The sequence below is a fragment of the Rhipicephalus microplus genome, chromosome 3 (genome assembly GCF_043290135.1).
Source record: "Rhipicephalus microplus isolate Deutch F79 chromosome 3, USDA_Rmic, whole genome shotgun sequence".
Classification (NCBI taxonomy): Eukaryota; Metazoa; Arthropoda; class Arachnida; order Ixodida; family Ixodidae; genus Rhipicephalus; species Rhipicephalus microplus.
In genome coordinates, this window is record NC_134702.1 from 31,602,103 (window position 1) to 31,628,058 (window position 25,956).

The window sequence follows — 25,956 nt, forward strand, 5'->3', positions numbered from 1 at the left end:
CACCGCCGACACAGCGGAAGTGTCGCGAAAACCAGTAAAGCTGACACTAGCACGTGAGCCCCACCGCGGTGGTCTAGTGGCTAAGGTACTCGGCTGCTGACCCGCAGGGCGCGGGTTCGAATCCCGGCTGCGGCGGCTGCATTTCCGATGGAGGCGGAAATGTTGTAGGCCCGTGTGCTCAGATTTGGGTTCACGTTAAAGAACACCAGGTGGTCTAAATTTCCGGAGCCCTCCACTACGGCGTCTTTCATAATCATATAGTGGTTTGGGGCGTTAAACCCCACATATCAATCAATCACTAGCACGTGAGACGGCATTCAGCTCTCCCATGGTACAGTACCAAGTACTGTAAATCGTTAACCACTTCTTTTAAACACAAAAGACTTTTCGCCACGCGTTCGCGTGGTCCGTAAACTTTTGTGGTCGACTGTACAGGTAGTTATTCCAAACAGCACATAAACCGGATACAGAAGAGACCACACAACACAGTCAGTGCCTGTGTTGTGTGCTCCCCTCAATGTTTGTACGCGATTTGGAATAACTTCGCGAAGGCATGATTCGTTCTCGTGTTGTGCACGATCGAATGCTTTTAGAGAAGCGTTAGACTCATGTTGTGGTTATCACAAGTTCTTTTCATTATCTTTTTTCTTTGAGAAAATGTCACTTTCATGTTGGAAAGGTCTTCCGAATAGTCTATTGGGAACAACAGAAGCGTGGTATTCGTGTTTTAGAACATCAATGACTACGATTGGTATACGACTGCCCTGATTTTAGAATGGATACAAGGCTTCTCAGTCGAAGTCAAGAAGAAGTAGGCATGACTAAGGCGTGTAGCGCGAAGGCAGGTTGGGAGGGGCTTTTTCCCTGCAGTGGGCGTAGACAAGATGATGATGATGAGCATCTAACGAAAGAAATTGAAGCGCTTGCATCTCGGCGTCATCTGTCAGAAGTACCGGTCCACTGCCGAGAGAAATAAATTTTTGGATGAAGTACTAAAGATGTCACCCTATTAATTTGCCTGACATGCTTGTTTTACTCCAGGTGCCATATGATGATTATGATATGTACACGCTGACAAACACATAACATCACGTGCAGTCACATACACATCGACTGCATTGCTTACAAAGTTTTGTTAAGGCTCGTGGCCCACGAGAACGTCAACAATGCTTTCGTGACGCACAACGCACAAGCGGTGCTTTGCCGTGGGCCGAAAATATGACGCATTTGCATGCTTAAATTCCTGCGAAGGTGTATAAGAGCGTCCTTGCACTCACTTGGCTGCGAGGGCTCGACGACTCTCTCGATGATCCTCTCTCGTACGCGTCCCGTGTTGACGCTGATCACGATGGACAGGACGAGCACCACGAAGGTGAGCAGTCCGACGAGCGCCAGCAGGAAGCGCTCCAGGGGCGACGCCCGCTGCCAGAATGTGCGCCGGTGTCCGCCGGACACCGAGTATCGCACGCCGAGCGGGTTGAGCATGGCGGCCGTGGCCGAACTGCCACCGCCGCCGCCCCCGGGGCCGGGCTTGATGTCGGTGAGCACCGTGGAGCTGCCTGTGGCGTCCACGGGCATGCTGCTCGCGCTGCTCGTCTCCTCGTCCTCGAAATCTGTTCTCTTGTACCTCGGCATCTGCGTCATACACAGGGAAAAGAAAAAAAAATGTTTACATCGAGACTCGTAAATACAACGAATCTCGTGCCTGAAAAATGAGCTGTGTGGAAAATCCGCGAAATACAGGAAGAGAGATAGGTAAAGCATAGTTGAAGTACCGTTGGTTATATGTTGCATACCTTTCGCAAAGTATAGGTAGAACTACGACGATTGAGCATGGTACAGTTTATTTCTGCACAGCGCACTAAATACGGCCAAGTGTCTTCAGGACACCTGACCTCACACGTGCATCATTCATTCATTCATTCATTCATTCATTCATTCATCGATTGATCGACCGAGTGACCCGGCCTTGTGTCTCAGAGATACGAGTCCTGTCTGTTTAAAAAAAGTGGTTAACGATTTTGAGCACTTAGTACTGGAGAGCTCAAAGCCGTTCCGTGGACCTCCTTACCGAGCATGTAAGCTAAAGAGGAGTCAGTTCTTCGATTTGAACGGCTTCAGCCACAAAATGCGTTGAGGCGGAAGGCATCAGCCTTCGAACATGCTGCGGTTGATAAAAGCCCACTCAAAGCCTGCACGTTTGCGCCTGTTGCATGACTTTTCCAAAATCCTATTTCATATATAATCTAACACATGCCATCGCCTGATGCTTAGAGCTAAACTAGATTTTGTATGTTAGTTAGTTTTATTTATATATCTTACGCTACATAATTACTACAGAAACTGTTATGCTGCCGTGCCATATTTACCACCCTAATACAACCACAACATAGTTTTTACTTCGTCGTATTAGCTGCGCTTTTCAACTAAAAACCACTGCTAATCGAAATTCCACAAGAGTCAGACACACGAACTCTGCTCAGCATCAATCTCTATGGCTTCAGGCCCTAACGTGTACATGCACCACTAAATGCACTGTATGGCGACAACATTTGCAGCATCATGGTACTAGTGAGGATACGTGTTCTCGTAACGCACGCTACGTGTAATATGTCGTTCTTACGTCACGGTGCGAGCTGAACAATGGCGATGCAATGTTAACGTCGGTGCGCAGTTCGTTGACCAACTTGTTTTGGTGCGACGGTGCTTTTAGGAATGGCACAGAATGACGTTCGTCGGCTCGTTTCGTAGAAATGTGAGAAATTCGCTTGGCCGCCCGACGGACACACCGGATAAAACGTGAAAGAGAATGCGACAAACATGTACAGACGCGTTTTTCTTCCTCGTTATCTCGCTTACGGTGGTGCTTTGATAATACTGCGTGATAATTTTTTTTTCGTCTCTGTTTCGTGGAATATTTTTTTTGAAGGCCAGAGCCTCAGATACCGTGTCCCTCAAATGCGAAAAGTGACTGTTGACGTCGGCGTCAACTTGAGTGACGCACGATTAAAAAAAAAATCATGCGTTGACGTCACCCTATGACGACACCGTGATGTCACACATTGATGTCGGAACATGCCACGTTTTTTTGGTGAAACGTGCGCTGATCTCACAAGGTCAGCAAAGCCCAGTGGCCCGCAGAAAGGAATCCAATCCCGAAGACGCCGCAAAACCATGGCAGTTTAGGTGCAGAGTGTGCAGGATCAATACAGTCAACAGAGAAAAATAAATTCGTTGACTTTTTTTGTTGTTGTTGACCGTCGTCAAATGCGCTGCGTTTTTCTAGTCTCTCTCTCTCTCTATGTGTGTGTGTGACGGGGAGAGTTCCAATGTTCCCGTCCCATGTAATGTTCCGTCCGTATGTAAATAAATATCAGCACCCGGAACGACATTCGTACCGCCATTGCTAAAGGAGTCTGGAATTTTGAAAACACGCGCGCTGCATCACTTGCATGCGCGTACAGCGAGCGTGGAGTTGAGTAAGCAAAATCAAGTATGCAAAAAAGCGTACGTATGAAAGCTTTGCTTTAGGAATGCATCCATTTCGGGTGGCATTTAAAAAAAAATACCACAAGAAAACTAAGGAAGGACTATGATTGAGAGACCTGTGGATGCTTGCTTTCTTCTGAAGATGTCGCATGTTTACGCCGGAAAGAGGCGATGGAGATAGGATACGGCAGTTCATTGAGAAGAATACAAGATGGCGCTCGAGGAGTGCCGTGCACACAGGAACCTTGACATTGGTGTTGTTGCGTGTAGTTACGTAATTTCAAACCATCCCTCCGAAGCACGCGTAGTTGCGCTCTATTGTAGTGAGATTGTTGCTCATTGTTTCTTGTGCGACTTGGAGTTTCTGTCGTGACACAAGGCCTCATCTTCCTCGAACTTGCCTCGAAATTGTTGGGTCTAACAAATTATACAGGCTAATTCAAAGCGATCCGTGACGAAGCAGGTTGGCGAGCCCGGCTAGACACAGCAATTTTACTTAACTATACCGTTCTCTTCCCAAATAAAGTATTCTTTGTGACGCTCCTTCCCCAGTCTGAAATGCACGCAACACGAATACCATTTAAACAAACCTTGACGCTAATCCCAGTTGCTCGTATCGCGTCATTTCAGTTAAGAGAAACTTGATTACCAGAATGAAGTGTGTTGTGATGTTCATGCTTATAAAGTTGGTGATAATCTATACCTTGTGTTGACATTATTACCGTGATCATTGTTATTCTTCATATTATTTCGTCACATGCAGTTAAAGTGGTGGGTTTTTTATAATATATAAATTTATATGGTCCCATGAGATGTGTAGTCAGATGTGACTAGCTTTTTGAAGCTGTGATGCTGCACCTGTTGGAAAGGGTGGGCAGGAAAATCAGCGCCTTCAGGAATACTTTTAAGCAAAGGAAGTTTATTTGAGTATTTGAACTGAATTATAAAAATAATTTAATAGCGCACTGTTGTTCTAGAGAGTTAAGCTGATCTCAACTCTATATAAGGAACCATGTTCTGTTCTGTTGTGAATGTTTTTCTTTGTGAAGCGTGTCGTTCATATTCATTCTGCGACTCCATATCTATAACTTCTTTAGCGACAAAGAAAAACAAAACAAAAGTTACCCCTTGTAAACAAACCAGCAACTAAAAAAAAACAGAATAGCCTGATGAAAGTAGTTATAGTGACATGGGAATTTTATTTATTCGTGCATTCATGGCTATTTAGACAGCATCAAGGCCAATGAAAAAATTCTAGTCCGCGTTCACGTTGATATAAACAATGTTAACAAAAAATATTTCCTGTTTTTTCCCACTCTTCAAATATATCTATACTCGTACATTATAATTTTCTTCGTGTATTGTTTAAAACGCATGATGGGTGGATAATTCCACATTAAAGTTGAGTGTGAGCAACAATCCCATTCGATAGTGGTTCGAAGACCGCGAATAAATATGAGGGCCACGACTATACTAAGGCATGACTCCAGAAACGAATAAAGCACGGTGTTTTTGACACCCATGCCGATAATAACGATGCTTTTTCAGACTACGCCACACCGAATTGTCAAGACTCGTTGCTACCCGTATTATACCCACGCAGAACCATTTACTTGATATTTTTCTAGTAACTCATTGATCTTTTCATTGAAACGCATTATTCGTGGTGATTGCTGAAGGAAAGCGTCTGCTCGCACTGAGCACCCAAAAGACGGCACGTCACATATCGCTATCCGCTGCGGTGGCGTCTCGGCACGGTTCTCGGCTGCTCACCCGAAGGTCACGGGTTCGATTCCGACCGCGGCGGTCACATTTCGACGATGGAGGCACAATGCTAGAGGCTCGCGCACTGTGCAATGTTAAAGAACATCAGACGATCGAAATTTCTGGAGTCCTCCACTAATCGTAATCATAATCGTAATTTTGGGAATATATCATAGACTAGACACGTCTCATCGACTCCGGCCTCCGTCTGGACTCTCTCGACTCGAGACAACGGTGCTTTGCCGACTATGGCTTGGTGTCACCTTCACCAAAGCTTTCGCCTTCCGAATCGGCATGGAAGACAGTGTTGCTTGCGGTCATTGCGGCAGCGACGAAACTATAGAGCACGTGCTCTGTCACTGCCCTCGTTACAGCGTGCAAAGACGGCAACTAGCTACTGCGTTAGCTCGCCTTGACGACATACCTTTTTCTGAACAATCAGTGCTGGAAAGACGACATGATTTGTGTGCTCACAGAAAATCAGTGAAGGCCTTACTGAACTTTTTGCGTGGCAGTGGCCTATTGTATAGACTATAGCACCCCAACCCCCCCCCCCCACCCTTTTTTTTTGCACGCGTCTATTTCTCTCTTCGCTTTCTTTCCCATCTTTCTTCCGCATTCCCTCTTCCCCTAGTGCAGGGTAGCAAACCGGATGCTCCATTTTCTGGTTAACCTCCCTGCCTTTCCCTCATTTTAGTCTCTCTCTCTCTCTCTGGGAATATGTCACCATGTTCGATTGGGCGAGTTGGTGATACATGATTGCTTTGAAATGAGAGCGCACTACTTAGACGCGGACAGAAAGAAAGGGACGTAAAACCCAAAGAATAATTAAAAAAAAAGACTTTACACGGAAGAGAAAAAAATCGCCGTGCACAAAGGCACACGTAGTAGTGACATTATGCGAGTTCGGAAAGGCACTCACGTATGAGAGTCACTGTGACTCCACCTGTAAGGCGTATATACCGGAAGCGTGCACCCGTGAATATAAACGCCGCGCTACTGCACGCGGTCGGAACAAACAGCATTCGTATCGCACAGGTGGTCTCCACATGGCGAGTGACCTTTAGAAGTATAACCTGCCCTGAGCTCAAACCACGTTGTAAAGGTCGTTTCACATGGCGCAAAAAGTAGCGATTTTCAGGCTGCCACTTAGCTCACAGCGGGAAAAAAGTGGCAGTTCGCTCCCGCCGCATGCAGCGGTCTGCGGCGAACTACCAACATTTTAGACATTTTCGCTATAGTCGCAGCAGCGGGAGTGATTTTCGGTCTGGACCCGTCGAAATACGGCCAGACCAGTCAAAACGTCGAAATTGGGTCGACGTGTTTGTTTTGGTAATATGGCCGATGCTGTGCATTTTTTTAAATGAATTTTGATTGGAAAGTGTTCATAAATGGCGAAACAAGCGGGCACTCCGTTACTGTTCATGGAAACTGAATGATTTAATGCACAGATAATTGCACTACATTCGTGTCTGCCACGAAGAACGATGGCAAGAACTCGCCGCTCCAGTCGCAGAGTGGAAATCGCGGAGCTTTTGCAGTCCATGTGAAACGAAACCACCATCAGCGGAGGTTGCAAACAGAGCGAATGGAGCGAATGGATGGATGGATGAAAAACTTTTATTGGAGTCCTGAAGGATTCCACCCCCGTTTTATAGGGGTAGCATCGCGGGCCGCTCCCACGTTGGGACGGGGAGGCTCAGCCTCACCGCCACATCGTGGGCCTTCTGGAATGGAGCGAACGAAACGATTTTTTTTTCGCTGTGATCGGCGGCATGTGAAACCGCCTTAACATTCCGCTCCCGTGAAGTAGTACTGAAAGGTTTTTGTTTGCTTGTTTGTTTGTTTGTTTGTTTGTTTGTTTGTTTGTTTGTTTGTTAGCTTTGAGTCTCTCCTTCGCATTGCTACTATCCCGACCGACGCCGTGAATCTGCGAGTGACCGTTCGGACCCCGGCTTTCGCAACAGTGGTATCATCGACTCGCTCACCTACTCTGACCACGCACGCTCCTCTTCTACGCGTTTCGTTTTTTTCATTTCTTCCGTGTCGTCGAAACGAGAAACTGTCGTTTACAAGCGCAGGTTGCGCAAAACGCGTCTAACAAAGCGCACCTTTCAAGTAATGCGGCGTTATTTAACATTCTATCGCGCATATGTAGGCAGCAGCGCATGCGGTGTTTAAATATTCGTGACGACAATTACCCGAAGTAGAAGCAAAATTTTTCAGAAAAATGCGTGCGTCTCTGTGACCTCCCGGCATTTTATTTTTTTCCTTGCTCCTACTTCTTGCAGAAAAATGCACGTAGACGGATGTAAGACTTTTATGCGTAGAGATGACCAACGAGTCCGCGCGCTGAGACCATTTAAAATTTTCTATAGTTGGTCGTTCGCACAAATACTTACAGGCGCCCTTTCGGTATTTATTACATTGACTCTGAGATTCGTTCGAAGGAAAGCTGAGTCTCTCTTGTCCGCCTTAACAATATATTTGAAGCGTATACGTGTAAGTTTTCCTGGTATTGTGTGTGCGAGGCAGGCCTGAGTTCAGCGGCGTTATAGCGTCACGGCTTTAAGAGGCACGCTCATTGAAGTCGTTACAGAAAGTTTAATAACAGTAACATCTTCCTTTATCTATCTTCTTAATATCCGGGGGCAGTGATTTCTATAAGCCTGACGTGGTTCTGCAGTGCCCTCAAAACGGGCCCACATTGACCAAGGGGTGATGACATCGTCATACTAGGTCACGTTATGTGACGTCGCAATACGTCACGATGTCGTGACAAATTTCAGATATCCGTAACGTCTTGATGCCGTCATGTGGTGATGTCATCTCATGATGATCTTTTGCACCGCTCTAATTGACACCGACACCGACAGTCACACTTCGTGTTTCATGAGGCTCCTAAGTCTGGGCTGCGCCTCGGTGGAGCAATGGTTTGGGTTCTTGGCTAGTGAGCCGGAGGTCGCGGGTTCGATACCGGTGGCCGCTGTAACATTTCGATGCAGGCCAAATGGTAGAAGCCCGTGTAGTGTGCGATCGATGTCGGTACACGTTAACTAACACCAGACGGTCACACTTTCCGGAGCCCTCCACTACGGCGTTCCTCGTAATCGCATCGTCATTTTGGGGAGTGAAACACCAGGTATCAGTATCATCTAAATCTGCGGTTTTTACTTGCCGAAGTCGTAAAGCACGCGTTCGTGGAGGGCACCGGAAATTTAGACCGTCTGGTGGGTCACGCAGTACACGGGCAACTACCATCTCGTCGTCTCCGTCGAAAGCGACACCTAGATACATTTATCAACAGACTTCGAATGGAAGTAGCGTACACAAACAGCTTCCTGCACAAGATACATCGATCCAACTCGCCGGAATGCCATTGTGGTCATGCAGAAGAAAATGTTCGCCATATTCTTTTGGAGTGCGTTAAATACGCGAATGGAAGAGAGAAATTAAACAACAAATTAGCAAGTTTGGACAGACGGCCCCTCATATTAAATAAATTACTTGGACCATAGCCTGAGATACATCTTATGAAAAAGGCGAACATTTTCCTGACACTTCTTTTAGTGGAGACCGGACTGGATAAGCGCCAGTGATAAACAGCCAGGGATGGATATAAATGAAATGTGTTAGTGCATATACTGACATTAGAAAAGGAAGGTGTGCGTGGAAACAGTTTATGACAGTGTGAACTGCTGTAAGCAAACTGTGTACTGACATGATATTTGAACTGGTTTCAGTGTGTTATTATGGTCTTTTTTTTTTCGAATTGTTCATTTTTGGGTACTGTTCTGTATTATTCTTTTTTTCTCTCCAGAACTTCGTGGTATGAAGTAGCCGAGGCAATATGCACCTCAACCTCTCCACAGCAAAACAGTTAGAACAGAACAGAACAGAACGAAAAGCGACCGTCGTGACCGGAATCGAACCCGTGACCTTTGGTGTCCCCCTTTCAAATCACACTGACCTGATTTCCACAAGAAATTAATTTTATTGCGGTGAGGAGCCGTGTATAGGAAAGGATAGAGCTGGAGACGACGTTTTGACAAAGGAACCCGTCATCGTGAACGCACGTGCTGTTTCCCCCCTCTACTGCTCTGACAAATCCCGAAGTAAAAAAAAAATTCGGCGGATCGCACGTATACCTGCGAATCGACGTTATGCGAAGCATGCGGAGGGACGGGGACCGTGTTGCAATTTTTTATATTGAGCTACACGTCATAAAATGACGCTAAATACATGTATACAAATGTTGCACGCACAGACATACGTTGAAGAGTTGCAAATGCTGATATAACCAGGTGTCTGCACTTGCGCAACGATGTCAGCTGGAACATGCGTATTAGCAACACCAGATGCTGATATGAAACGCTGGTGCTTGCGAAGGTGCTGGTCCTGGAAACTGCTGCATAAATCAACTTAAGTGCATGACACCTATCTACAATTATCGGTAACCTGACGTGACGGCTGTGTCACAGGCGTACATAAGTAATGTTTATAAAATTGGGTAGGCAGCACTGCAACCACTATTGATGTTTCATGATGATTAGCGTCTATTTGAAAAGAAGTTGATAGATATGACGTAGCTCTGTGGTAGAATGATTCATTGCCACGCAGAATTCTTTAGTTCGATTCCAGCTGGGACCCTGACATTAATTCTATGCCTTTTTCGGGTCAACGCTACCGATGTCAGACATTGCTGAACGCTCACGCCTTAAAATTGCCCATGTGTGTTCTCGTCGTTTCTTAGTAGATAATAGGTGTCAATCACCTGTGGCACATACCCGCATGCCAGTGGCACATACCTTCCCATGGGTATGTGCCACTGTCTGGCCGGAAATTTTAATTCGACGAGGTACGTGACGGGATTGTGACATTATTAATGTCTTTACCAGCGCGTCATATTCGTCAAACCATCTTACCCCCCCATGCTAATTTGGTTCACGCCCAAGTTAAGGGGGTGACCACGAGAGCACCCAAACGTAAGCGGATGGATAGATAGATAGATAGATAGATAGATAGATAGATAGATAGATAGATAGATAGATAGATAGATAGATAGATAGATAGATAGATAGATAGATAGATAGATAGATAGATAGATAGATAGATAGATAGATAGATAGATAGATAGATAGATAGATAGATAGATAGATAGATAGATAGATAGATAGATAGATAGATAGATAGATAGATAGATAGATAGATAGATAGATAGATAGATAGATAGATAGATAGATAGATAGATAGATAGATAGATAGATAGATAGATAGATAGATAGATAGATAGATAGATAGATAGATAGATAGATAGATACGCTCAAAGTTATAGATAGATAGATAGATAGATAGATAGATAGATAGATAGATAGATAGATAGATAGATAGATAGATAGATAGATAGATAGATAGATAGATAGATAGATAGATAGATAGATAGATAGATAGATAGATAGATAGATAGATAGATAGATAGATAGATAGATAGATAGATAGATAGATAGATAGATAGATAGATAGATAGATAGATAGATAGATAGATAGATAGATAGATAGATAGATAGATACGCTCAAAGTTGCCGAAGTTCTCAAAGAATGGTTCGCATTTAAAACTTGGCTCCCGCGACATTTACAATCTGAAGACATTCATGTTGACGACGAAGCAGCGCTTCATGGAAACAAAATACACTTTCACGCAGGAATGTAGAAGGCACACACTTAATTTGACATCTTTGCACCAGCCTTGGTTTTTTTTAGCTTCTTTTTTTGTCAAATCTCTTTGTCTCATTTCAATTGTTATTCTTTCCCGTAATCTCTTTTTTTAAACTCTGCTTAAAGACCCGAGCGAGTGTAAACTGTAACAGCACAATAAAATACTACAAAACACGATATATATGTACTAAAGCATGTGACTGCAGATGACGAGCTTCTTTATTTCACTTTCACCGCTCTAACTGTTCTCACTCATTTATTCATACCGCAGCGAAAGTCGCGCTGAGTAACTTAGTGCGAAGAAACCCCACTGAAGCACGCCAAGAAGAATGAAAAGGCCATGTCTAGAAATAATCAATATAAGACCGGCGTTAACGTAATTCTCAAATGTAGATAGGTTAAAGACGGCGTAACATTACTGTGGTGTATACTTACAAGAAAATAGTAACCGAAAAAAATTAAAGCCTGAAGAAAAAGTTGCTGTCAAGAACGAAACTTGAACGTATAAGAGAAACCGACGAAGAGGTTGTCGTAAAATAACATTCGATCCTCTCTTATTGTTCGATAAGTAAATGTGATAAAGAGTAAATGACCGAGTATTCACCTGCTCAGGCCACATCCTCAACATGTTTACCGTCTTCTTGGCGCGCGAGCGCACTCCGCACGGACCACTGTCTTTCACAAACTGGACACGCAGCCCTTCTCAAATAAACAGCTGCTTGGAGGAGAAATTCGATGCGGCCTACGACGCGCGTTCACCCCGTCCAATGCACGCGTTTGCGAGCGTACGCCCACTAGAAAGACCTCAGCACCGCCCGCATGCCGTACGTATATGCGTACGTTCGATTCCGCGCTTGAGCCCACCGACACGACGCCACTCGCAGAAGAAAACCAACTACGCGACCTCGGACGTCTTCGCGAGTGTGACCATCAGTGTGAACGGTGTTATATTTCTCTCAGGCTTGGTAGTAATGAAACAGTAGGGACGATAAAGTCGTTAAATACTTTTTGCTGAAATGAAAATAGCAATGTGGATTCAAATTAGGTTGGTGGTAACTTAGTAATGTAATGAGTTGCTTTAAGCGAGTAATTTCTAGAGGATTACCCATTGCTTTACCAATCACTTCTGGCTAAAATGTATATAGCATGTGCACTTCTCCTAAGGCGTAGTAAACTTAGCGAAAAAAAATGGGAAGGGAAGTTCATTTCAGTGCCATGCCTTAAGCGTGGGAAGCCTAAGAAACAATAGATGAGATTTCGTTGTACCTATATGTGCTATTTATATTAATGAGGGAGCGCACAAAAGACAAAATCAAGCAGCATACATAAACATTACATAAATATTAGCGCTTGTGCTTCTGTGGAATGAATTTCAACACAAATAATTTACTTTTGAAAATTCATAGCAATATCGTCTTTTTAATTGTGGCCAGCTATAATTTGTTATGTTATTAAACTGGACGTTTAAGCTGGACTAGTAATTCGTATTATTTATAACTTCGATATGGTAGCGTTTAACGTCCCAAAATAGCCATAGGATTATGAGACGCTCCGAAAATTTCGAACACCTGTTCTTTTAACGTGCACCCAAATCTGAGCCCACGGGAGTACAACATTTTGGCCTCCATCAAATTATTTATTAACTTTCTAAGTTTAATTCCGCCAATCGTAGTTTCTGCACTATAGGATTAGAGTCGAGAATTTTAGCTAACATTTTTGAAAGTGCCAACGAGTTTGTATTTTCGTGGAAATTTCGAACTAAAATTAATTTCGACGATATGTTTTAGACGCGTCTCGGTGGGTGACTCCCAATTAATCTAGACCCTCCGGAATTTTTTCTACGTGCCCCCGAACCAAAATACACGAGCTTATGTGAGGCGCACTTTCCATGAAAATACGGTGTCTGTGTGCGGAAATCGAACCCACGACCTCGTGTTCAGCCGAGTGACGCCATTGCTGCCGATCCACCGCGTTGGATAGTCTCGCAACATGAAACAGTTGAGGAAAAACTCGAAAAAAGAAAACTACTCTCAGCATTAGTAATTCTGTACTCGATCAAGATCTTTGCAAATATTCTATTCTTCTTCAACGTCATAAAAAATGTTAAAGCGAGAGAGTGGTAAAAGCAAAGCAAACACAAACAAGGACACCCACGGCGCCAGTGGCTTTGTCAGAACTGCTGAGTTGCACCTTCTCACGAGTCGAGTTTTACCGCCACTAATTAGCTCCCTTTTGTGATTTCGGCATCTTTCAAACGCAGCGCGGCACTGCGGCTTATAGTACGCGTACGTTATAATCACCGCATAGTTACGACTGTGTACGCTCCCGCAAGTTAGGGAGGTCAGCGTGAATTCCACCGCACCGTAACCCCATACGCCAACCCGGAAAGCCATGCACCGCGACCGTCGCCGAGGAAATGAGCTGAAACAGCGTAAGAGAAAAAACACCAACGTGACGTATCGTTTTTCCTGCATCGTCGAATGGGCGATTGGGCAGAAGCAAACGTTCCTCATTGAAACTAATGTATAACCGTGTAGATTCGCTATCCGCCGTGACCGCCCGATGAGCGAGATGTAGTCGTTTCTTTCTTTTCCTTTCTTTTTTTCAGCATTTATTGTTCTTCATCTAGGAACGCGCCCCAAGCAGCGCTGACAGGGGACCATGGAGCTGTGTGAAATAGACATGTCTTTATATCCCACTTTTTTTTTTTTTCTTGTTATGTCGACTCACGATCTCATTTTTTTTAAGATAAGTATGTTGTTTTATCTTTCTGCACGCGTCCGCGTTTGCTCAAAGGTCTTGCTTTTCATTTTTCGCACCGTCATAGGCGTAATTCAATTTGGCTCGCCGAAGATGGATGATTTTTGTATCCTCACTCCCATGCGAGAACGTGAAACCTGTCGTTGCAGTTTTATTTTGTTTCTTTGCTTACCACGCGACCCGCGACGGCATAGAGGAGCGATAAAGAATCGAATATTAATTCGAAACTCAGGGATACTGAGGCCGCCTGCAAGTGACCCTGCTACGCTTCGAATTACTCTCATTACACCTCTTCCCATTTCTCTCTCTGTTTTAAACTCATATGTTCCACAAAACAATCAGCACTATTAGCTAGCCACGGTCCCCACCTACTTTAAAATTGCCTTAGCATTTCGGAGGCCAGTTAGTGCTTCTATTGTTACGTTGCATTGTTGACGGCGTTCAGAATTTCTAAGTGCATACAGCAAGCATGAGGTCACGCGAAGGAGAATTATTCTTTTCAGCGTACGTTACATCAAACTAATAAGAAATGAAGTACAGCGTTAAATAGGGCTTCTACCTTTCATCTCATCGAAATAAAAAAAAATGGAAAAAGACTTGTAAAGTTACAAGATGCGATCCCTTGCCGTACGTCTATTTATACGACCCCCCCCCCCCCTCCCGTCCCGCTTTTTTCCCCCGCGCCAAGTTCCTAATGGGCCGAGAAGGGTTAACGGTGACATGGCGTGCGACCTGGTTAAATGTGACAGGAGGACCTTAATGGAGCCCTCCTTTGCATGGTTAATTAAACGCAGTGAGCGTCCGTGTGCTACTATATGGCGGTCAAAGTTTACCTAGGGCAAAAGGACTTTTAACTACCCAGGGCACGGCCATACGCAGGGAGACTGGACCCCGTTCGTGCATGCTAACTAAGCCTTACAGCGCAGAGACCGCCGAGTAAACGTCCGCGCTATTCTTCCTTGCTTCTTGTGTATCCTTCTTTGCGCACGCAGAGAGACAGCGGGTCTACGCTGAGTCCATTGTCATCTCGTATCGTTTTTATTTTTATTTTCTTCTTTGTATGGGTATAGGTGACTGTAAAAACTAGCGCGCGTCGTTTCCGCATGTGATTAGCACGCCACAATGTGAGCCTGTGCAGTGCGTGCAGAAGGCACATTTTTTTTTTTGCTAAATATACCAAATAAAACAACAGCAACCAGCGTCGGCGTGTTCTTCTTTCGGTGCTGTGGAATTGCAACATGCACACGGGTGCAGCTTTTGAAAGAGAGAGAGAGAGAGAAAGAGAGAGAAAGAGAGAAAGAGAGAGAAAGAGAGAGAGAGAGAGAGAGCGAGAGAGAGAGAGATGCAAGGAAAAGCAGGGAGGTTAACCAGACGCACATCCGGTTTGCTACCTTGCACTGGGGAAGGGATAAAGGTGCAGCTTTTGAAAGAGCGAACGGCATTGTATATAGGCCAAGCCTCCCGCTCATACACTGTCTTTTCGCGTGTCCTCACTTGCAGAAGAAGAAAGCATGCCACGTTGACAACCGCAAACACTCGTTTTGCACCGGCTGACTGCCTGGTTCCAGTAATGGTGTTGCGTGTATAGATGCGTCACTCGCGTCACGCGAGTCGGACATCTTTCGCGCAACTCCTCATCCACGAGGCCGTCTCGTAGTGGTTGTCCACTGGCGTTTGTGCGTGGTTGCTCTGTTTCTGTGGGTGCACGGAATTCGGTAGTTATAGCGTGCACTTCACGTCGTAACTTTTGCCTCAGTCCTTTTCCCGCTAATGTTGTAGTTTGAATAGTCTAACAATCAACCGGGCGTGCAAGCCGTTCTCTTGGAGGCTGGTGACGTAATGATACTCCAGGGACGCTGAATGGGTGGAAACTCAGTGACGAAAGCATCGCTTCCTTTGTGTTACCTTAGATAGCCAACTCAAATGAAGTCAGCATATTGCTGATCCAGAAAATGAAGTGAACTGCACCACAAATGTGTGGCCGCTCCGCCGTGGTGGTCGTTTGGCTAAGGTACTCGGCTGCTGACCCGCAGGTCGCGGGTTCAAATCCCGGCTGCGGCGGCTGCATTTCCGATGGAGGCGGAAATGGTGTAGGCCCGTGTGCTCAGATTTGGGCGCACGTTAAAGAACCCCAAGTGGTCGAAAATTCCGGAGCCCTCAACTACGGCGTCTCTCATAATCATATGGTGGTTTTGGGACGTTAAGCCCCACATATCAATCAATCAATGCACCACAAATGTTATACGTCGCATCGCGGGAACAGAATGGGGCGGTACACCAGCGTCTCTACTCCACGTTCATTGTGCACAAATCCGACAGAAAATTGCCTACTCTGCGCCAGTTCTTCACAACATCTCCCAGACGTCTCTACACCGACTTCAGCTGTTACAAGCACGAAGCTTACGCATATGGCTGGGGGCTCCACAGGCAACATCAAGTTCTGTGACACTGATAGCGGCAAGAGAACCCAACTTTATAGTAATTAGAAATGTGGAGACATGTCGGCACCTCTTTCGACTAGTTACGCAACACGTACCCTTCACACCCACTCATATCCAACATCGTCAATCATGCCTGAGTGCAAATGCACCATGTGTACCAACAGTATATTTCCCGGCTTCCTGTGCCGACAAATTGGTTACCAAAACTACCCGCCATGGCTGCTTGAGCTACCAACTATGGAAACGTCAATAGAAGGACTTCGCAGCAAGCATGAAGTACCAATCGTTGCCACACAGCAGTTGGCATCACATCATCTGTTTGACAGGTACCAAGGATACACTCACGTGTACACTGACGGCTCCGTCACCAAAGAGACAGCGACAGAATTCCGGAATTGCACGAGGAATATGCATGTCGGTTGGGCCACCTCTCGTCTACAACAACGCCGGAGCTCGTAGCGGTTTTGCTAGCCATAAGCTTTATTAAACTGCCAACGACGCCAAGAAAATGGGTGGTAATTACATACTCTCTGGCAGCACTCGCATGTGTGAAAAATGCCACTTCAAGACACATTGATGCGCGTATAGTGTACGCTATACTAAAATAGGTTTCAGAAGCTATGAAGTCGAATCATCGGGTGGCATTTCAGTGAGTTCCCAGACACTGCGGAATCAAGGGAAATGAAATGGCAGATGAGTTGACGAAAACCGCTCATCATTCTACGCAAACGTGCCTCATTCCTGTATCTCAATATGATGTAAATAGAATTTTCAGAACAACTAAACGTCAATTATGCCTGTCTACCTGGTTCACAGACAAAACAAAGGAATCGATCCTATATTCTGTTGATCCTAATCTTGAATACCAATTAGACCGTGACCTCCCAAGACGTATCGACACACCCATACATCGCCTAGAACTCGGAACTGCTTACACCAAGCACTTCCTACTTCGTATTCAGCGTGCAACATTGTCAGCATGTTCATGCGGCCACGACGACGAGGATATCTGTCACCTCTTGCTCGACTGTCCGAAACACGACACACACCGAAGGCGACTAGAACAAGAACTGCACAAGTTAGATCTCAAGCGGCCATTTGCGTTGAATAAAATACTAGGTCCATGGCCATTCAAAACAAATGGTAAAGCAATGAAGGTGCCGCAACAAGTTCTTCGAAGAAACGAAGATTTGAGATGACTACTGAGGGGACAAAAATTAAAAGTGAGCGTGACGTATACGTGTTTGTTCTGCCCATTGGATGAATTTCGCTCTCACCCATGTAGGACTGTATATATGTATATATGCTATTTGTTTGTTTTATTTTTTAATTTATTTCTATCAATAAAGTGGAAAGAGGCAGCCGTCACCAAGTAACTGTGACAAAAACGCCTTCGTTTATTTTCTATTTCAATAAAAAAAAATGTCATGCGAAAACGATGCGTACCACGCATACTGCAGCCTCGAGTCTGTTATTGGTTCTCGTTCCGTTCTCCGTCGATGACGCGATAAGGCCCGATGGAAGTTCATTGGCGGAGGCAAGACGTATATGAATAGCTCAGTTTAAGACATCAAAGAACTTTTTGGCGCCAACTACGGCATTTCGGCATGCGCAGGCGCATACGAATTCCGGCATGCGCATACGGATTTTCATCAATAGAATAACATTAAACACACGCGAACAAAAAAAGCAACCTGGCTTCGAAACTGCGTGGTCACACATGCATGCCAACAACAAGATCGGCCGCAGGCGCGTTTCTGCCGAGCGTGCCGCCGAACGGCTGACCCCGCTCCAAAAGAGTTAGCTGATTGATTGATTGATATGTGGGGTTTAACGTCCCAAAACCACCATATGATTATGAGAGACGCCGTAGTGGAGGGCTCCGGAAATTCCGATCACCTGGTGTTCTTTAACGTGCACCCAAATCTGAGCACACGGGCCTGCAACATTTCCGCCTCCATCGGAAATGCAGCCGCCGCAGCCGGGATTCGAGCCCGCGCCCTGCGGGTCAGCAGCCGAGTACCTTAGCCACTTGACCACCACGGCGGGGCCCAAAAGAGTTAGCTGTCAGCCTTCGCAGTGTCACGGGGTTGTAAAGTCGACAAAGGCAGCAGTCGCTGTTTTGGGCTAACCTGTGCCCGGAAAAGGAACCATTACTCTACAAGCAATACACGCTGTAGATTGACAGCAGCGAGCACGAAGCGTCGGCTGTCGATAATCTGCCACGCAGCAAAGTGCGGTGGCATTTATTGATTTGCTGTCGAATGTTCCAGCGTTAATCGCTAGCAGCCGCGGAAGTTAGAGAAGAAACTGTACTGTGCGCGTTGTGCGCGTAATCTCATAGGAGTGTTCTAAAATTATCTAGATAGTCCCCAGTCATTCGGGCGCGGTTCGCGCAAGGCAGGGTTACACGCGTGATGGTGAGTTAACAAAACTAAAGTCCTTGCGGCATCTCCATTACAACATTACCAATTGTTGCTATAGCAGTCATCGCTACTCCGGTGACACACATTCTTAATTTGTTCTTAATTTATCGCAAAAAGCTCGCCGCATCGTTGCCGAGCAACCGCTGAGCACAGCACGGGCTCGACGGTGGCTCGGCAATGGTACGTGGAGTTTTTTTTTTTTTTTGCAACAGCAGTGCTGTTTTTATAGTGCCCCTAACAGCTTTGCTTTTAAACCATACATAAGAGTCACATAACGAGGTATTCGCACAAACGCCAAATTAACAAGAACCATGAATTGTGTTCACGTGGCGCAAGATTCATTCGGGATCCGAAATACGATGTTAGATATGCAGGCAGAATGTTATATGGACGCGATTGCGTCCTTTGTGCAGCCCACGCGTGTTGCTCGGTTGATGATAAAGCTCTCGACTAAATTTGGCGTTGCACGTAAAAAATTGCCATTTAGGCGTGGCTTGGTGTATGCAGGCCAGATTTTGATTTCTGGGGTTTAACGTCCCAAAACCACCATATGATTATGAGAGACGCCGTAGTGGAGGGCTCCGGAAATTTAGACCACCTGGGGTTCTTTAACGTGCACCCAAATCTGAGTACACGGGCCTACAACATTTCCGCCTCCATCGGAAATGCAGCCGCCGCAGCCGGGATACGAACCCGCGCCCTGCGGGTCAGCAGCCGAGTACCTTAGCCACTAGACCACCGCGGCGGGGCATGCAGGCCAGATCGGCGCATCATGCCGCAATTGGCGCAGCACTTCCTTACCCTGATACAAGGGGCTGTCTGAATGAACACGTTTAATGTGACCAAGCTTTGGGATGGGAGCGAATCGCTTGTGAATGTTTGGGCAGTCTGGCGCGATCTGCTCAATTTGGTTCTGGTGCCAACATTGTAACAGGATTGCCCTAGAAGGAGGTGTCAGTTCACAAACACTCGGCATGTTGTAATAGACTGTTCGCGTATTCATCCGTGTACATCAAGAAATAAAAAAAAAAGACTGAGCATTTGGTTTCAAATACTTTTGAAAAAACTTTGCAGAATCTTCGGCTGGGGCTAATAAAAGAAGGCCGGAACTCGATGGTGGAAAACTGAGAAACTCGGATAATGCAAAACAAATTTTAATGTATCAGATGAATGAGAAGGGGGGAGGGGTGGAAGAGCCAGCATATACATGTACGGTCCTTCCTGACTGCACATTACAGAGGGACATACCTATCCGATAAATAGCTTGGTGGAACTATTTATCGCCCCAACTCAATAGGGATGCTCCTAAGAACGATTCATTGACAGGGGCTCCTCTAAAACAGCGAGAAAGAGACATGAAGTTTACTAAATTTCAAAGCCAGTGAAGTTACCCTCAAGTATTTAAAAAAATTGTCGTTATTATTATTGCCAACTGATGGAAGATTTGTCGTGGCATTGTGAAATGGAGTTTCGAAAATGCACAGGCAAACCTTGTAAACCTGAGAAGTAAGTATTACGTACACAAACCAATACGCCTTACATACAAATAGTCGTAATGAATGTTTTCCCCACTGCCTAATCCTGCTCTCCGTAATCACATGCCGATCTGTGTCGATTCTCGTGCAGTCTAAGCACGGTATATGTGTATGCGCTTTAAATTGCTTGAATCACTCTCGAGTGGTTTTCAAGTTGCTTATTATTTGCCAGTTCTGCCACGACAAGTATTTCTTGTGTTTTATTACCTGTGACGTGACCTCGGTGAAGGTAAAAGTCCGTTGCGGCATTTATCGACAAAAGCTAAAATAAATTAGTGGGGGGGGGGGATGAACAACAAGAGAGAAGGCAGGGAGGTTAACCAGGCACATGCCCGGTTTGCTACCCTACGCTGGGGGAATGGGAGGGGGGTAATACACTAGCAACGTTTGGGGATCTTAAACTCAATGTTCCGCAAAAGAAACTGCGTCGAAGCCACTCAATCTTAATCGTCCAACTCAAGTTGGCCCTGCTAAACGGAACGAGAAATCGCGTGACGCGCTCTCAAGCGTCTTCGACGCGCATCATTCGTCAGAGCCAGTGCACTGTCACACGATCTTCTTTACACTAAGTGAACCCGCTGCCGCTTATCCGCGTCAAAACTGCGGAAGAAAAAGGTTTTCAATGAGACTTGAGGGCGTCGCTCATCCATCACAGCCGCCTGCCCTATCGCGGCCAATCGAATTTAGATGGAGAGACCGTAAGAAAAGGGGGTGCCTCCAGGAGAAACAACACCTGCCACACACGACCACAGCCTCCGAAGCGTCGGCTACGATATATAGATCTCTACGAGACAACCTTCTTCCGTTGTTGACCACGTATGGTTTTCCGTTACATAAACTGCATCTTCGCTCGAACCACAGAAATGTAAAAAGCTCAACGAACCAGAAACGCCCATGGAGTTATTGGAAATGGGATATCCGAGGAAGGCGAACGAAAAGAAAAAAAAAACGTAAAGGGAACCAAACCGTTTCTGCGCGCATTTCTTCTTCCTCGACAGTGTGGCGGCAATCGACGGGATGCAGGACGACTGCTTTTCTTGTTTGCTTGTTTGCTTTCTTGTTAACGTGTCCGTTTGTCTGTTCCTGCTTTTTTTTTCGTATATCTGTATTTTTTTCTCCCGTTTTGTCACTTTCGAATTTCCTTCAGTATGTCTCTATATTTTAGTTTCAGCTGCGAGAGTTGCGCCAATTTCGCGCGTCAGCTGGCGACACCATACGGCGGCTCTTCCATCTGCCAGACGCTCGTCCTGCCGTGTCCTTTTTTTTTCTGCTTCAGTTTATCAGTTTTTTTTTTTCTGGTAGGCCGACCTCTGGCGATGAGGCGCTCTCAAAATCAAATCACGTTCCCACCGAGTGACGCCTGTCACGGTTTCGGAGCGCCACCGACCGGAAGGCTTCCGCCGCCACGCCTCTTTCGCAATGCGTCGCACACTGTCCGGTCTCTCTTCCTTCCGCCCTTCATCATCCATATGAATTTCTTTATTTCCTTGGGTTTTTCTGGCGTTGGCGAGGTTTAGCTCCATACGGTGTAAAGGCCAGTCTCCAGAATTCAGTTTCCCAGCTGCATTAACTCATCAGCTATTGGATGTAAACGTCGATATGGGCAAGCAACATTGAAAGTACTGCTCAAACAGAAACAAAAAATTAATTGACAAAACCGGCGCCGTTATGGAGGTAACGCTACAATATATAAAGGCAGACGTTCTAAGGAAGAACGAAACTATCAAGGGTGGGAAATTCCATGCTGGGGTAGATGTAGAGCAAAGCACGATTTGGTTGAACAAAGTACGCGTCTACAACGTAGCCCACCTTCCCATATTCTGCCAAATATAAACTAAAAGAGATGTGATCCAAATAAACACGTAGCTATGAAAATTTTGTTATTGCACCAGAGGTGAAAACGAAGTCACAGCCGGGCTCACCCTGAGTGAGGCCGGCTTTCTGACATATTTATTATTATTATTATTATTATTATTATTATTATTATTATTATTATTATTATTATTATTATTATTATTATTATTAATGTTGTTGTTGTTGTTGTACATGTACAAAAACATACAAGCCACCTCTCTTTGTTTACTTGAAATTAAACTAATTCATTCACCGACTGTAGGTGCTTCTTCGCGCCCACTACACTGACTCTAAACGAACGCTTATGGGAGCATATGCCTTCGTGCTTTTTATTTGCGTGTTTATAATCTCATTTATTCGTATTTATATCACAAACGCCATAGCAACGCCAGTAACAAATATTTATAATCATATTTTCAATATTATACAATAAATTAGTAAGACTATGACAGCTGCTCAACAGATGGCTTTCATACACAAATCCTGACCGTGAAAGCCACCGAAACGGAAATAATCCTTCCGGTCGATTTCATTATTTCAATCCAGCTTTCACAGCCGACCGATCCCGGGGATTACGCAGGCAGAGCGCAGATTAGACTTTGCACGAAGTAGGAAAAACATATATAGAGGGAATATGTATAGAATAAAATTGTGTTGTCTTGGCACTGGATTTGAGACATAAGATTTCCGTGTACTGGTTCCGGAATAGGAATATACCAGAAAAATAATAATAAATACCATAGGAATATACCAGCAAAAAAAAAATTAAACGCACATTCATTTACAGATTATCATCTCTGCAGACAGGGCACGTAGTTTTTTCACAAATATGGACCCTTAACCTATGTCAACACGTAGAGTAAAAAGAAAAAAAAACAAAGAAAACACCAAATTAAATTAAGTGTGAAAAAATACGTCACATACGTCACAGGTCACTTTCGCTGACAGTACAGTTAATTCTTTCATTCACGCCGCTGCTTTGTTTATTTGGACTTTCAATTTCAGCGTATAGAGTTGCAATCGAGTAAACACGATATATGTACTGGCTTCAGTACGAATTCACGTTCCTAGACGAGGCTAGGCTATCCTCCTCACTTTCACATTAGGCGGATGAACTTCTGTCAAAAAACCATCATATTTGTCCCACTTTCCTAGTACTGCTGTAATTCAGTCACCGATATCTTTTCACAAGGTACCAAATAAGAACTTGCTCGAGAATTTAGTTGCGAGTTTTCGAGAAACGTAGGTTGCAATAGTCAAATTTGTCACGCGTGGCTTGCCAGTATATGCTCAAAAACTTGAGGAGTGCAAGAGAGGAAGTAGCCCGTCCCCCGTCCCCCTAGTTGCTTAGGAGGGGAGGGGGCACAATATCTGCTCTACATTTTGACTGAATAGGGGAGGGGCGCTGCGATTAGCCTTTGACCCCCCGCCTTATGGGGAACCCTGTGAACGTCTGTGGGGGGGGGGGGGGGGGAGGAGTTGATTGATATGTGGGGTTTAACGTCCCAAAACCACTTCATGATTATGAGAGACGCCGTAGTGGAGGGCTCCGGAAATTTCGACCACCTGGGGTTCTTTAACGTGCACCCAAATCTGAGCACACGGGCCTACAACATTTCCGCCTCCATCGGAAATGCAGCCGCCGCAGCCGGGATTCGAACCCGCGCCATGCGGGTCAGCAGCCGAGTACCTTAGCCACTAGACCACCGCGGCGGGGCGGGGGGGGGAGGAGTAATTCTATCTGGACCAACGAAGTCTGGTCAGAGCTGGTCAGTATACGTTGGCTTTAGAGAAATGCAGGTGGGTTGAGCTGAATTGACTTCATTTGTCCAGTGGTTACTGATGATCCTACCTGAAATACCGAAAAATTCATCATTCTCGCCGCGCGCACTCTGCGAGAATGATGATGATGTTGTTGTTGTTTTGTTGTTGTTTTGTTGTTGTTGTTGTTATGGCTGAGCACGAGCTCAGTCATAAACACAAAGACGAGGAAGTCACTAGCACGTGATTATAATAACACCTGCCTACCGTTCTTCTTTTTGATCTGTTCGTTACACCCACTGTTTCGACACGACGACAATATATAAGAAACATCAGGTCAACAAGGATGGCGTCACTTCACCTGGAGTATCTGTACAATTATGATAGCAAACGGTAAGAAACTTCGGGAAAGTAATATTTGCTTGTATCAGGTTTCCCCTTTTGTTTGTGCCAATTATGCGTTTGGTACTTCTCAATTTTCTGTCCATGCACTTACGTCATAAACTGATGTGTGGCCACGACCGATGCTCCTCGTGGATATGAGTGTTTTCCTATAGGCTATAACGACAAGTTCAGCACAATGATCGAGTACTTTCGTTTGACTTAGCACGACCTCCCTTTTGTTATACTTTGTTCTGATGTTATTTTTGAGCTTGTGTATCTAAACATGGAACGTAGGTTGTACGTTTTATACTTCGCAACGAAAGTAGCTACTCGTGTAATCAGTCCTCTCGTAGATTCTGGCGTAGTGCAGGATAGGTGAGAAAAATTATGTTATGAACGAGAGTGAGCGTTCCAAAACAACAAAGTGACATCACTATCTCTACAAGCTGTACAGCAAATAAAAAAAAGGAAACCTTCAGTAAAAAAAAAATGGCCCCGTATCTGCATGCTTCGCTGCAAAGAACGTCGAAAGACGACGTATGGAGGCGCTGCGTCAGTTATAGCAATGCCTACTAGAAAAATTATGCCTGGAACGTGAGCCGCGAACGCGCCGCCCTTCCCTCGGTTTTTACCCTCCCCCCCCCCCCCCCACTCCGGTACGGAGGCGAACACCTTTGGCGGCCACCCCTTGCGAACGCAGCAATGCTCTCACAGTTGCCTCCGAGCAGCTGTGATGTCACGTGACAGAGCGGTACGGAGGCGAGCGGTTCCACGCGGCGGACGGTCGCAACATGCGGCAGGAGACATGGCCTCCGAGATTTTGTGCTGGCAAAAAGTTCCCGATTGGAAAGAGAGCGACGTTCCAGGCATAGTTTTTTCTAGGAGGCGTTGGTTATCGACACCATCTGGCAGTAATGTAGAGAAACGAAAGTTTTTTTTAGACAGCAGAGTAAAAGCAAAGTAGCGCGGAAATAAACTCCACGCCGCAGGCAGATAAACACGCTTATTTGTTTCGTTACGATGCTGCATGCAGACCTAACACCACGGGCGTTCGCAGGAGGCCGAGTATGTAAGCGGTCGCGCTAAGAATAACTGCATAACAACATCGACATAACTTCGTTGTGAGCGCGCGACTTGCGGCTCCGAATTTCGCGCCTCCGCGTGCATGGTTGTACACGGAACACCCAACTTCCGCGTCCGGTTCCTGTAATCAAATTATCGCGCGATTATTCCGGACGCGTCGCCTCGTTCATCGCACTGCGAGGACGTCAGTGCATGCTTCTCCTCCCGGAAAATTGCGCGTCACATTTGTTGTTTGTCGACGTTACCTTGCCCGTGGCGCTTAACGGCATTGTATACGCTGCTTCCTGTAGTTGCGCCGTCGTTTAGTTTACTTTTTTTTGTGTGCCCACTTCCATTATGTCGTAAAGGTGCCCATAAAGCCACTTCCTTCTTTCATTGCCCCCCCCCCCAAAAAAAAAAAAAGAAAAGCTGCCGTTCGGCTTCACAACAGGCGTCTCGGATGTCCGTGTTGGTCGGTTCTTCGTACTAGTTTGTATATATCACAACAGCAACGCGCGAACTTATACCGGAAGAATCAACTGATGACACGCAAGCTAGGTCGACGTTCACATGCGCATGGTCACCCCGCCACGGTGGTCTAGTGGCTAAGGTACTCGGCTGCTGACCCGCAGGTCGCGGGATCAAATCCCGGCTGTGGCGGCTGCATTTCCGATGGAGGCGGAAATGTTGTAGGCCCGTGTACTCAGATTTGGGTGCACGTTAAAGAACCCCAGGTGGTCAAAATTTCCGGAGCCCTCCACTACG

At 45.6% G+C, this 25,956-nt stretch overlaps 1 protein-coding gene and 1 long non-coding RNA gene across 9 annotated transcripts in view; one reads left to right on the top strand and one right to left on the bottom strand.

The window, feature by feature from the left end:
- The window catches only part of Nep3 (M13 family metallopeptidase neprilysin 3), a 192,049-nt gene that overhangs the window by 73,741 nt on the left and 92,352 nt on the right, over positions 1–25,956 (bottom strand). For 6 of the 7 annotated variants that reach the window (XM_075889187.1, XM_075889189.1, XM_075889184.1 and 3 more), the window contains one exon: positions 1,278–1,635. In XM_075889187.1, coding sequence (XP_075745302.1) covers positions 1,278–1,635 — 358 coding nt within the window. Of the gene's footprint in view, positions 1–1,277; positions 1,636–11,572; positions 11,629–25,956 lie in introns of those variants that run through there. The other variant, XM_075889188.1, reaches the window with a different exon arrangement.
- LOC142803665 (uncharacterized) overlaps positions 1–25,956 on the top strand; it is an 84,026-nt gene that overhangs the window by 2,179 nt on the left and 55,891 nt on the right. The window lies entirely within an intron of this gene.